We start from the raw sequence: 11,840 nt of genomic DNA, 5'->3' as shown, positions 1-11,840 counted from the left end.
ATGTTGTCGTCACGCGCTGGCGAAGCCCTTGCTTAATATCCACTAGACATGGTGGTGCGTATGAGCACCGGGTTTTGTGTTTCGTTCCGTGCTTCATGTTGTAAGTCCGGAGAGAATATCACAAATCCCGGATCCTCGCTGACCGCGGACACAGGGTGTGGAACGACAAGGATGTCGGCAAGCTACTTGCCGGCACTCTTTGTATTCAGTCACCACCGACTCTGCATCGACCACGGCAGACACGAGAATTGGAAGGTATCCGGAAACGATGCACTCCGGACGTCCTGAGGTACGGCAGGCTGCGCGGACGAGCTGGAGCTTAGGCCCAGCAGGGTATAAAAGTGTGGCGAGGACGCGCTTTCGAATCAGCAACCTCAACATCTCTGCTCTCACAACCTTCTCTCAACCCCGCTTTCTCTCGATTAACAATGTCTAGCATCTCTACGAAGAAGAGTACTATCCAAATCATTGGGTCAGCTTATGTTGCTTACACCGCGTCGCTAGTGCTCACGAAGGCTTTACAGCGGGAAACTCGGTACACCGTGTAGCATCACGCTTGCCTTCATGCCGAAAGATGGCAACTTAAAGGTAGACTTCAAGACCGTCTTTCCCCTTGCGTGGAAGTAAGCCAGAGCTGTGCACGTCTGCCTGCAACGAATAATACTCACATACTTCGCCTATCCCAGGGTTATCAAGAATCTCAGAGATGGAGGTACATCATATGATTTGCCTGCACGACATGCTTATGCAGCACAATCTCTAACTGGCTCTTTTTGTAGACGAGTTCAAATTTGACTGGACCAACGTGTAAGACTCGCAATACCTGCATGCGGCGCGGGCAACTCGACTGACTATCTCTCAGCTTCGCAGCCTCCCGTCTGGTCATTAACCACTGTGATGACACAGTCAAGACTTGCGAGGTTTCCAAGCCTATCGCTGTAAGATGTTGCAATAACAGTTCTCTGAGCGACGTACTGAGAGGATCTCCTCTCCACAGGTTCGTGAAACTACCGCCCTGCGCTTGGGCGGTGACGAGAAGTACTGGTTCACGGTAAGTCAGCCAATTGTTGCGCCGCATGCTGACAAGGCTCACCGTATAAATTAGGATCCGATCCCCTATCCGTATGATTGGGCCCGGGTCATGAACAGGACCGACAGAAAGGTGGACATCGGCGCTGGTAAGCTTCCGACATCTCATGGGGGCTATGAGGACGTGCTTTTCTGACGGAGGTCGATTCTCTCAGGTTTCCTCGTTGATGAGGCCATGAATACGGTCCTCCTCCAGCTTGGCGTGGCGTATGTCCCCGACCGCTTACTGCACCTTGCTTCAAGGCTGACTTGAATTTTACATAACCAGCGACCGGAGCTCCGCCAACGTGGACTACGTTCCCACGCTCAAGATTTGGGCCGACCTCGACTTCGCCGAGTCGGAGCTGCTCGAAAGACGTGTGAACGATGTCCAGCCCATCTGGGAGGGCACCCTCACGGACTTCGATGGTCGTATCCCCGTCATAGTCAAGCGCAAGAACGGCCGGATTATCGCGGACGGCCCATCGCTTTCCATCACCGGCAACACAAACAGTTCCCTTCTGAAGCAGCTCAGCGCCAACTTCCACCAGGTCAGTCTCGACAGCTTACGCAGGGTGATATTTTTCTGATAAACCTTGTCCCTGCTATAGCCTACCACCTACTCGGTTGATCTCGCCTTCGCTAGCTCAGCCCTGGTCACGGAGGGCGTGCGGAGCATCGTGAACTCGCTGCCCCCTATGAAGTATGTTGTGAAGACCATCCAGAAGGTGAGTTCAAATCAGACCATGTCCGCGCATCTGTGCTCACGAGACACTTCTAGGGCTGCGGCTATGAGGCACGCATCGAGCTGACCCTCCAAGCGACCGTCAGCTGCAGCACGGCTGAGCAGGACATGATCGCCGCCATCAATGCCAGCCCGACCATCTACGGCAAGGCTTTCATCAAGAGCCACGGCGGCGTGACACTCATCTCTGTCAACGACGGCATGGAGACCTGGCTCGAGGTCAACCCAGCCAGCCACCACTGGTTCGATTTTGGCAGCGAGGAAGTGCGTGCATTGAGCGCTGTGGGACTTAGGCACACCATACTCACGGTGATAACAGGATGGCAATGCTGCGTTCAACGGCACCAACGCGGAGAGCTTCGCCAAGGCTAATGCCGCCGAGGTCAACAGAAGCAGCGCGAACGGTGCTCTCGAGCTCGTCGAAGTCAAGGCCGTTATGCGCGAGGGTAGCACGGTCCCCTCCGACGAAGACGAGAACGTCAACAAGAGCGACGTCACTGCCGCCCTCCCGGATGAGACCAAGTTTCGCTCCATCCGTCGCAACGGCGGAGGCCGTCGTGCCCTCGAACTCGCTGCTTGAAGGGCTCGGTCTAGTTGGGTCCACAGAGCCGTGCAGATACGATCGATTGAGTCTTTTCGGTATCCCATAAACCAGTGTCGAAAACATATATGCCACCGTGTTTCAAGTTCCCCAATGTGAGAATTTGAATCGTATTTGAGTGAGCGCGCAGGGGAGACACTCTGCTCATGCATTACTAGACACGGTGCAACACTGCCCAATGCCCAATGCACATAGTCTCGAGGTGGGGTCGACGTCGCGCGCTGAGCGAGGCATTGGAAGTTCTCGAACAAGCCTCCGTGATGGTAAATCTGCTGCGATGCCATCACGGGATGTCCCGCACACCATCGTCGCAGTGGCGCACGTCTAAGCGCGAGGTATCGGATGACCCCGACTGCTTCGCGGCGCAGCGCGAGCCGTACGTCCGCGACGATCATCCACAGGGCAGCGCGCCTCCTATGCGGCAGACGTTCGCGGAACGGTGCAGCGACTGCGAACCCTCGTGCCACCACTCACACTCCGATTCCTCCCCCTTTCCTCATCTTTGCCAGCGCCGTGGCAGCGTGATTCCTCTATGGCTAGATATCGGAAACACCGTGGTCGAGGTGTGCACTATTGTCCATGTCTGCCACGCAGTCGTTGTACATTTAGTACGTGAGAAGCAGGGCCTTGTAGTGCATATGGACACTTACTCCAATGATGGCAACCCCCACGTCCGACGCGTAAGTGTAAATCGAAACCGCCCGAGTCCTGATCTCCTGTGCGCGCTAGACTTCGCATTCACCGTGTTTTTGACGCGGACTGGAGATCGACCGAGAGCACGTAGGAATCCACCATGAAGATCAGTATGAGATGCACCCCTCGAGAAGGAGCTCGGGGCGACAGGCGTCCTTTTGGCGCACGCGGCTGAGGGAGAAAGCGCCCGTGGTCCGCAGCCGACTTCGCGCCGCTTGATGTACACGATCTCAAGGTGAAGGCAGTACGGCGAGTACTCTAAACCATTGGCTGAGACAAAATGTTCGTGGATGGATTAATCCTAGCGACAAGGAGCCTGGACACATCTACATCGCTGGCGGCACTCGCGTTCACGTTCAGATGAACGTTTCACACGGAAGGGAATACATCGCCTATTTCTCGTATATGTTTATCAGCAGTCAGAAGAGAAGTCGTGCTTGGCCCCTTGAGTGCTTACTGAGCGTGTTGAAAACGAAAACGTGTCCCAACGGCCTAGAGTTTCTCAAAGGTCCTACATGGGCTGGCGTAAGCTAGAGGTGAGCCATATCTCATACGCTCGCAATCTCACTAACGTATCCATTCCGATGATCTGCCGCTCCAAAAACAGCATATAGCTACAAATATTCATGTAAAGAGGGGATCTTACTCGCGTGGGTGTCACGTCGATCGAGCGGCTGCGGCGCCGTAGCCAGTCCTCGTAGAATGTGTATCTGTGCGCTGGGTCAATTTCTCCAAGGCTATCGCGTGTGCGGGACCTTCGAGGTTCATTACAAGGTGTTCGGGGAAGCATGTGGCCTGGTAGTCCAGTTTCGCGTTCGTCCGTCGTCTCGACAAGTGGAAGTCTTGAAGCCACTGAGCGTAGAGGATGGCCGCTGGATGTGTGTCGCATGGTGCCCCAAAATCAGAGATGCGCCTACAGATAGCATGGGGACAAGCAATAAATCACAGATCCTACAACCGGTAGTTGCGTACCGCCGAATTCGCTCGGTTTGCACGCGCATGCAAAGATACCTCAATGATTGCAGGATGATTCCCCGCTCGCGGCGTCGAGGTCTAAGTTTCTGGGTACTGCCGCTCGCTTCAGTCAAATTTTCCGCAAGACGGAATATTGATTTTTACGTTCTAGTCCGAGAGCTCAGCGCAGTGGTTTGCCGGACTGGAGAGTTCGAGTGCTTCAATCGTGCGTAGTGGACCGGTACTAAATGCAGCTGAGGCCCCAGCTAGACGCCTATCCCTCGCGCAGGCGCTTTCGGGCACCTCGGCACTCGGCCGACGGCCATCCGGTCCGTGGGTCCGTGCGCCAACGCGTATGAGGCGCCAGCGATCTCAGCCTGCAACGTCGCGACCTCGACGTCCGCAACTGGGCTTGATTCTCTGCGTTCATGGCAGGGGGGTGGCCTAAATGAAGGTAAGTACTGTTGTGGGGATAGTCTTCGGAGCTCGTACATAGTCCCGCATGCATGTACATACAGTTTCCCACGGCTCTACATCCTCTTCCACCACCATCTCGGGCGTCGACCGCGCGCTTTCACCACAAGTACGGATGTCTATTACGTGTGCTGATTATAGTCCCGTCCGCAAACTGCAACTCAGCAGGGCATAAATAGTGACCGCATCGATACGACCGCGGACAGCGCCAGAAGTACGGGAGATCCGCGTCGGCTTCGATGTAATATGCTGCCATGCGGCCAAGACTGGCCCTGCAGACCCCCTTCACTCTCACAACTTGTGGTCTCCCCGCAAGACGTTCTGCTGTCCCCGGGTCGGACCTTCGCCGGTCCATGCCTCGCCCTCAACTGCCTCGCCCTCGCCTTGCTCACGTCTCGCTCTCCTCTACCGCTATTGGGTGTATCGGTCTTCCCTCCGGTAACCAATAATGGATAAACTTGTCTGATGCCGTTATTGCCTCCTCATCTCAAGTCTACGCACGCGGGCACTCTGGCACGTCGACAGTAGTGCCTGCGCACGCACCGCAATGGAGTATACTCAACTACCAGGCGGACGACATAGCCAACTGTAAGTAACGTTAACAACGCCGTGGCGTAGGGAAACTTATAGGTTCTCAGCGACCCTTTTGCACCACAATCCCGAGTGATCGAGCGTTAGACGCCCTTCCCGCCGTGCTTCTGGCAGTGACACCACGACTATATGGATTCCCCATCTGAGATGTGCCACTCGCGTTCACACTAGCTATGCGCCAGGTTATTGCGAGGCTGGAACGTGCTACGAGAAATGTTTCGAGTACACCTCTATCCTACTCTTTCGGCACCTCTGATTTACATTAATTCTACTCTAAGCACCTGGCCCGGCGGAGGTCCTCTATTCTTGCAGCTGTATCTGCTTCTGCTTGTATTCCGCTGCGCAATTAATTTTTCTTGTTTGCTATCATCATGGACGTCAATATGATGTGAGCAAAATTCCGTGGCAGTTGTCATGCGTTTTGACCTGGCTGCTCCGATTGCTCATCAGTTCTTTTTCACTCTCCAACTCGCGGCGGCTGATTCTAGCCGGAGCTCTCGTCCTCTCCTCCCTCGGGTTTGGTTGTGATACCCAGCCAGTGCCGTACTGATCTTTTATGCCTTGAGCTTCTACTCAATAAACTCTGCCACTCGCGTGGAGGTATCTGTGTCGGTGTCTTTGGTGTCCCCCTGTCCAGACTCAGTAGACGTCTACGGGAGGCTTGAACTCGAGCGCTGGACCACCTCGGCTTCAGGATAGGTCATTCCAAGATCTCTACGCCATTGAGAGCGCGTATCGTCGCTACACTCAGTAAGTGCCTATATGCCGTTTCTCGCAAGACGTACGAATGCTTCCAATGGACTTGCCAGACGCAGGTTTCGAGGTGGGAGCGAGTCCGAGTGTACATATATAGTATACAGAGTCGCAAGATCGCAGAAAGACGAGATAGTGAAACATTCTTTACGTCTTCGAGACGGACAACGAGACCATGGCAGGATGGGAGACACATCAAAGAAAGATAGCACGACGGGATGGAGTAAATGTTACTGTACATCCGGACCAGTGGAACCTCGAGCGCCTTCACGTTACCCTACACTCCCTTGCAACCCGTTCAGAATCGCTTGCATCTGCATCATCCTCTCCTCCATCTGGGCCATCTGAGTCAGTTTGCTTTCCATCGTTTTCACTTTCTGCGACAGGCTCTCGATGGTCTCCTGAGCGTTCTCCAGAGGCTCCGTGTTGTCTGCGTGAGCCACATCGCTCTCGTAAACTTCTCGCTCAATCTTGTCAGAGATCACGGCAAAGACATGCGTAGGCCAATGCGGGCCCCGCGCGGTGTCCGAGAAAGCGCATTTGCGGCACAGTACAAGTTCGCCTACGTGATTTGTTTGTTAATCCAGCATATGTCTATATAGTGCAGGATAACTCACGATGGTGGTTAAACCTGCAGCTGATACATCTGTATGTACGTTGTTCTTCGACACAGAGCAAGCCTTCACAATATTTATCGTCTCGCGTTGCGTAGCTTCCGTGAATGGGAGGATTAGAGACAGTGGTATCTGATATATCGCCCATTAGAACATGCCAGCCTGTAAGTCATAGACCGATCTGAAAAGATAAACGAACCACTCCAGGCGTCCACCTGAACACTATCTGCGGCATCGGCCTCCAATATTGCAGCCAAGAGATGCTGTATCATGACTTCCGCGGTACGGTACCGAAGGAGCAGAAAACGATGGGCCCCATTTTCGTGCTTAGACTGGTTGGTCATGAAGCATTGCGAGCAGTAGTTGATGTCTGGCAACATAAAGCAAGTTGCCATGGTCAGAATCATCTCTGGTGATAAAGCTAATGGAGGCCAAGCTTACCGGGGCAGTCTGCGCACTTGTAGCGCTCTCCGCGCAGGTTCTCTCGGTCCTCGCAATGCTCGCCTGAACATATGCAATCATCACTATCATGTGTATTAGCCGTCATGATATGTAGATATTCTGACAGATACTCACTGAGACGGTGTGATGATATCTTCACAGTCCGCATAAACCACTGAGGGTCGCGGGAGGAGACAGTGATTCTTCACGTACTCCACAACCCGGCTCGGGAAAGCAGAGAGCAGTGAGGGCCCTCCATCTACAGATAATCCTCCATCATCGAGGTACATACAGTCTCCCTCACTTGTAGCCGACGGGAGCATCGCCGCATCGAGGGACGTGTCTGACTGGAACCGGTGATCGTACTTCTCCAGTTCTTGCTGGATCCATTGCCGAGGTTTCTCAAGGTGATTTTGTCGACGGATCGCCGGTTCCTGTCTTAGAAGTTTGTCCTCGTTTACTTGTCGATAGCGGCGTATACCCTTATACTGCGAAAAAGAGGAAGGTTAGCTTATAAAAGCGATACAATGTAATGTCATTCAGTCTTCTATACCATGCCGTGTGCGAAGATTGCTATGACTGTGTCGATGTGGGTCCCGGACGACCAGAATTTCCCTATAAGACCGCGCAGTAGCCTCAGTAACTTTCTCTCCGACCCAAGGATCAGGAAAAATGATGTACTGCAAAGTTCTGCTACTCGCTGTTGTGCTAGCTCCCATATACACTTGATCGGAGAGGCCTGGGACAGGGTATTCTCATCCATGACATACTGCTGAGTCAGGGAGAGAATAGCATAGTGGTACTGCATGATCAAGAACAGAGCCGGAAGCATCCGCTGAGCCAAGGCATGAACACCATAAACCTGAGGAAAGGTCACTAATCTCACTCACGTGTTCTATACCGTAGTCTTCATTTTCTCTTGGAAAGGCTTCGTTGGCGGGGTTCATCATAGCGATGAACACGTCATCGTCTTCATCCTCATACTCGTAGTTCATCTGCTCCAGGATCTCGTTGACATCTTGTTCCTGGATCATCATGATTCTGTGTGTTAGTTCGAGGAGTCGCTCTTCAAGCCGTATCTCGGGATCAAGGCCCCGGAGGTGTTGAAGGAGTACCATAACACGAGGTAGACAGTCGTCCATGTAGTCGGCGACAGTATCGACGTTGTCTCTTGCGTAGTCAAGTTTCGTGATTGACTCGATGATCCGCTCGATTCGTAGACGGTATATATGAGTGGATACTAGAGAACCTGAGGAATTGATGATTAATACATGTGCGCGTAACGCCTCAATGCACGCCTGGCTTACCGTACGCTTTGTATGCAATCCATTGCAAGAATGTGATACCTTCGGGCCGCATGTGCGTGAACCGGTTTACATCCAAAGTGCTGATCGTATCGCGGACGTCAATATCGATAGCTGTGATATCTCATGAGTGCAGCCCAGAGTCAAACTAACTGTTTCATCGCCGCACCTTCCATGAGGATTTTGAATGTATCAGAATGGAAGTAGTTCAAACACCACACATCTTGTGCTGCAGCTTCGGGTGTAGTGCTTTCCCCAGGCACATCGCAGCATTGTGTGTCCGCATCGATAGGTGGGGGCGAGAATATGGCTGCAGAATCGAGATTGTTGGACTTCTTGTTCCCGGGGACGCGGGATTCATGTTCCAAGTCGACGAAATATCTGGCGACTCGGAGAACTCATGTGAGAAGTGTCATGCATTTATACGATGAGCGGACTGACCGGTAAAGACCGAGGAAGAAGGTACGAATATTGACCTCAGCGCCCCAACCCTATAGGTATTTAAAATCATTTAACATATGATTCGCTCGTGCAGACCCTGCTTACCTGACTCTTCCAGAGCTTCTGTATGTCCTACACACTCTATGAGAGGCGACAATAGGAAATCAATTATCTGCTTACGCGGTCTTTGATCATTTCAGACGGACACTGGTCAGCGGGCACTGTCTTGATCGAGTTTGAATGAAGTTGATGGTCTACCGGATGGTAGAGGTCAAGAACGAACTTCCTCAAGTTCCTCTCCACGAGTTGATCCACCGGTGTCCTTATGCAGCGGAGCTCCGCAGCACTCAGGGGACTTGATATGTCTATATCACTTGTCTCCACCTCTGAAATGAAGCGAGCAAGCGCGTTGAGGAGTATGTCGTCCCACAAGCATGCTTCGACGCCGCCTAGGCTCTGCAGTTTTTCTCGGATACAGGCCTTTTCGCCGGTGCGCTGCAGCGTGGGGAACAATATTTGACGTATCTTGTCGGGCGACAATACGTAGGATGGGGGATATCGACCTTGCGGATCCTGTATAGGTGCATAAGCACAAACTGGCATATCAAAACAGGTTAAAGAAGCGACAGAGCCGCGACGCACTTTCTTGTGAAGCTCGGTTAACTCTAAATAGAGTCGTCCTATATCTTGAGCGCAACCCTCGAGTGTTTTCTAGGTGTCCATTAAGTTAGACCCATATACTTATGGTCTCTCAAAGTTTGTATCTACCGTCCACTCTTCCTCTCTCAAAATGTGACCTGTCAGGTGACGTATAATTCGTCAACATGTGCGACATTAATATAAGGTCATGAAAACTTACCAAGCCGACTCCCCTCAATGTAAGTCCAAATTATATTTCCTAACCTGACAACCAGGTCTTCTATGAAGCGGCATGTATCTCAGAAGTATTTTGAAGTCAGCTATGATGTAACTTGATCGCATATACGCAGACCTACCCTTTGGTCCATGAGAGATTGTATGATCAGGTATCGCATCAATGTCCGCGAGACCGGCAGGTGTGCGTTCCCTACATTGCCAAGATGACAATAAGTAGATTGACCGCGCTTGGTAACTCATGTGCAGACTCACCTGAGCAGAGCTTCGACTACGCTTGTCTGTACCCACTGTATCCTGATGACCTTGTCTCGACACATCGGGTCCTTGACCATGTGAACTAGCTGCTTTGTCCGCTCAAATGCCGAACGGACGTCTATGTATACTCCGATGAATCGCACGATCCTGAATTTTGGAAGCTCTGACTCACGACTAAGCGTAGGTCTCAGTCCGATCACTGCGGCATCAAGTACCTCAGATACGGAACACCTTGACAATGACTCCGAAGTATCTTGCAGTTCTTCCCAATTGACGCGATTGTCGCGATGGTTAGTACAATACACTTCTGCCCTTGTGTAGGCTGTATCGTAATACACTTGAAGAAACACAGGCAGGACGCAAGTGCATACCGATGTTAGCTGAGGCTTGTCTAGAGCAAAAAATGCCACCTACCTAGGCCATCCATGAACGAAAGCGGCCCGGTCCGCGGTTCGCACTGCCATTGAATGTAAATGGTGGTCGCCTTCCACGGAGGTGGCGCGTCTCCGTCCTCTGGGACCTGGTGGTCGATGGTAATAGGCTCTGGCTGCAAGTACTCCTGAAGTTGGACGCGCATGTATGTTTGACCGCCTTCGATCTGCCTCAAAACAAGCACCTGCCAGTATGTCAAGGAGCCATCTCGGCACGCCAATGCAGCTAAAAAAATATCTCTTGCCCGCGTACGGAGGAGTGGGAGTTGGATACGGATGCCGTAGTTTGTATGGTGGAAGTGGGGCTCAGTGGGAGGGAGCAGCCCGAGGACCTCCATTAAGTGCTGGATAGGCGCGGCCCTGAGATCTGAGCATCCGGTGAAGTCGCTGGGTTGTGAGGCGAGCAGGTTTCGGGGGATCACGTAATCTTGGAAGTTAGGGCCGCCTTGTGAGCTCAATGGGCCGCACATAGAGCTGTGTGGTACATGTGACAACGTGATCTGCGTTTTCCAGGCGAAGATGCTTTGATCGGGAGACCGTCGTATGATCTCGAGTTGAAGGCGCCAGAAAGCCTGTTCACCGCCCTCGCCGTAGGATATAGACATGCTGACGTCGAAGAATCCGGCCAAAGAGTACGCCTGGTCCTCAGGCCTGCTTGTCGTCCGATTCGCGGCCCACGACATGCGCGTCGCGACACTCCACCGGGAAAAGTCGAGTCTTTCCTGACTGTCGTCAGTCTGCACCGAGAGAAGGCTGACGTCGACGTTCGTGATCTCCGCGATGACTTCCGCGAGACCGTCCCTGCAGCCGAGGTATGTCCAGTCCTTGGAGAGGAATTCTATGGAGGCATTGGGCGCGATGAGCTCCTGCAGTGTCCATCCGCGGGTGAACCAGACGCTCTTTCGCAATTGCGATCCTTCGAGTTTTGGATCCTCTGTCGCCAAGTTTGGAACATCGTTGAGATAGGCGACGCAGAGCGTTGCGTCGCGGTACCAGGCGAACATCGAGTTGATGGCCTCTTGAAGCTCGGCGCTACTCGTCTTGTCGATGCAGCACATATCCAGCCACAACCAGTCGAAGTCATTCTCCCTCGCAAACTTGCATGCGTTATAGACCTTGGCCCACGCCTTCTCCTTGTTTGTGGTCGATAGGAGCCACTCTCCATGTGCCACAAGTCGTTTCCGCTCCTGGAGATCTGCGAAGGTGACCTCGACATTTTCCCAACGATGCGAGAGGATTGCGTATTCCGGAAGCTTGTCGTATGGGAACTCCTGTAGCTCGCAAGTTGTCGTATGCAAGAGACGCATGAGTCGTCTTCACAAGTTCGGGGGCTACACATCGACGCTGATACATAAGGATGGTCGGCACATGATAAAGATGATGCTTACCAAAGTGAACTCGTTCTCTGTGCACCGAGTGATCGACACGATCGTCCAAGGCAGCCTGTGTAAGCAGTAGTCGGGCTGGTGATCTGTATATCGACAAGATGATTACGCGTACCGAACGATACTGAAGCACCAGGATTATGCGGTGAGATCTCGGAGGACAGATGAAAGGAGGAATCGCTGGCGTACACTCGAGTACAACGACGGCGACCAC

The 11,840-nt window shown here is 52.7% G+C and overlaps 3 protein-coding genes across 3 annotated transcripts; 1 reads left to right on the top strand and 2 right to left on the bottom strand.

Moving 5' to 3' along the window:
• Positions 1-428: 428 nt before the first annotated feature.
• TRAVEDRAFT_63682 (uncharacterized protein) lies at positions 429-2,504 on the top strand (the record flags this gene model as incomplete). The annotated part of the gene is made up of 12 exons (XM_008037755.1): positions 429-472; positions 525-623; positions 687-712; positions 780-807; positions 863-938; positions 998-1,051; positions 1,106-1,178; positions 1,245-1,296; positions 1,358-1,619; positions 1,680-1,796; positions 1,850-2,077; positions 2,133-2,504. The coding sequence occupies 12 exons, from the start codon at positions 429-431 to the stop codon at positions 2,391-2,393; spliced, it is 1,320 nt and encodes a 439-aa protein (XP_008035946.1). The 3' UTR covers positions 2,394-2,504.
• Positions 2,505-6,151: 3,647 nt separating this feature from the next.
• On the bottom strand, positions 6,152-9,887 carry TRAVEDRAFT_18754 (uncharacterized protein; the record flags this gene model as incomplete). Its single annotated transcript, XM_008036564.1, has 16 exons — positions 6,152-6,441; positions 6,693-6,863; positions 6,935-6,997; positions 7,227-7,422; positions 7,488-7,549; positions 7,658-7,796; positions 7,825-8,183; positions 8,242-8,352; positions 8,408-8,619; positions 8,680-8,729; positions 8,785-8,811; positions 8,860-9,252; positions 9,448-9,476; positions 9,539-9,598; positions 9,675-9,745; positions 9,808-9,887. The coding sequence occupies 16 exons, from the start codon at positions 9,885-9,887 to the stop codon at positions 6,152-6,154; spliced, it is 2,313 nt and encodes a 770-aa protein (XP_008034755.1).
• Positions 9,888-10,825: 938 nt separating this feature from the next.
• Positions 10,826-11,548, bottom strand: TRAVEDRAFT_87979 (HET-domain-containing protein; the record flags this gene model as incomplete). Its single annotated transcript, XM_008037754.1, has 1 exon — positions 10,826-11,548. A coding segment is annotated over one exon (723 nt), but the record flags the coding sequence as incomplete, so codon positions are not given.
• Between the last annotated feature and the right edge of the window lie 292 nt (positions 11,549-11,840).

The sequence above is a fragment of the Trametes versicolor genome (genome assembly GCF_000271585.1).
Source record: "Trametes versicolor FP-101664 SS1 unplaced genomic scaffold TRAVEscaffold_3, whole genome shotgun sequence".
Lineage (NCBI taxonomy): Eukaryota > Fungi > Basidiomycota > Agaricomycetes > Polyporales > Polyporaceae > Trametes > Trametes versicolor.
This window is presented reverse-complemented; position numbering and strand designations above follow the sequence as displayed.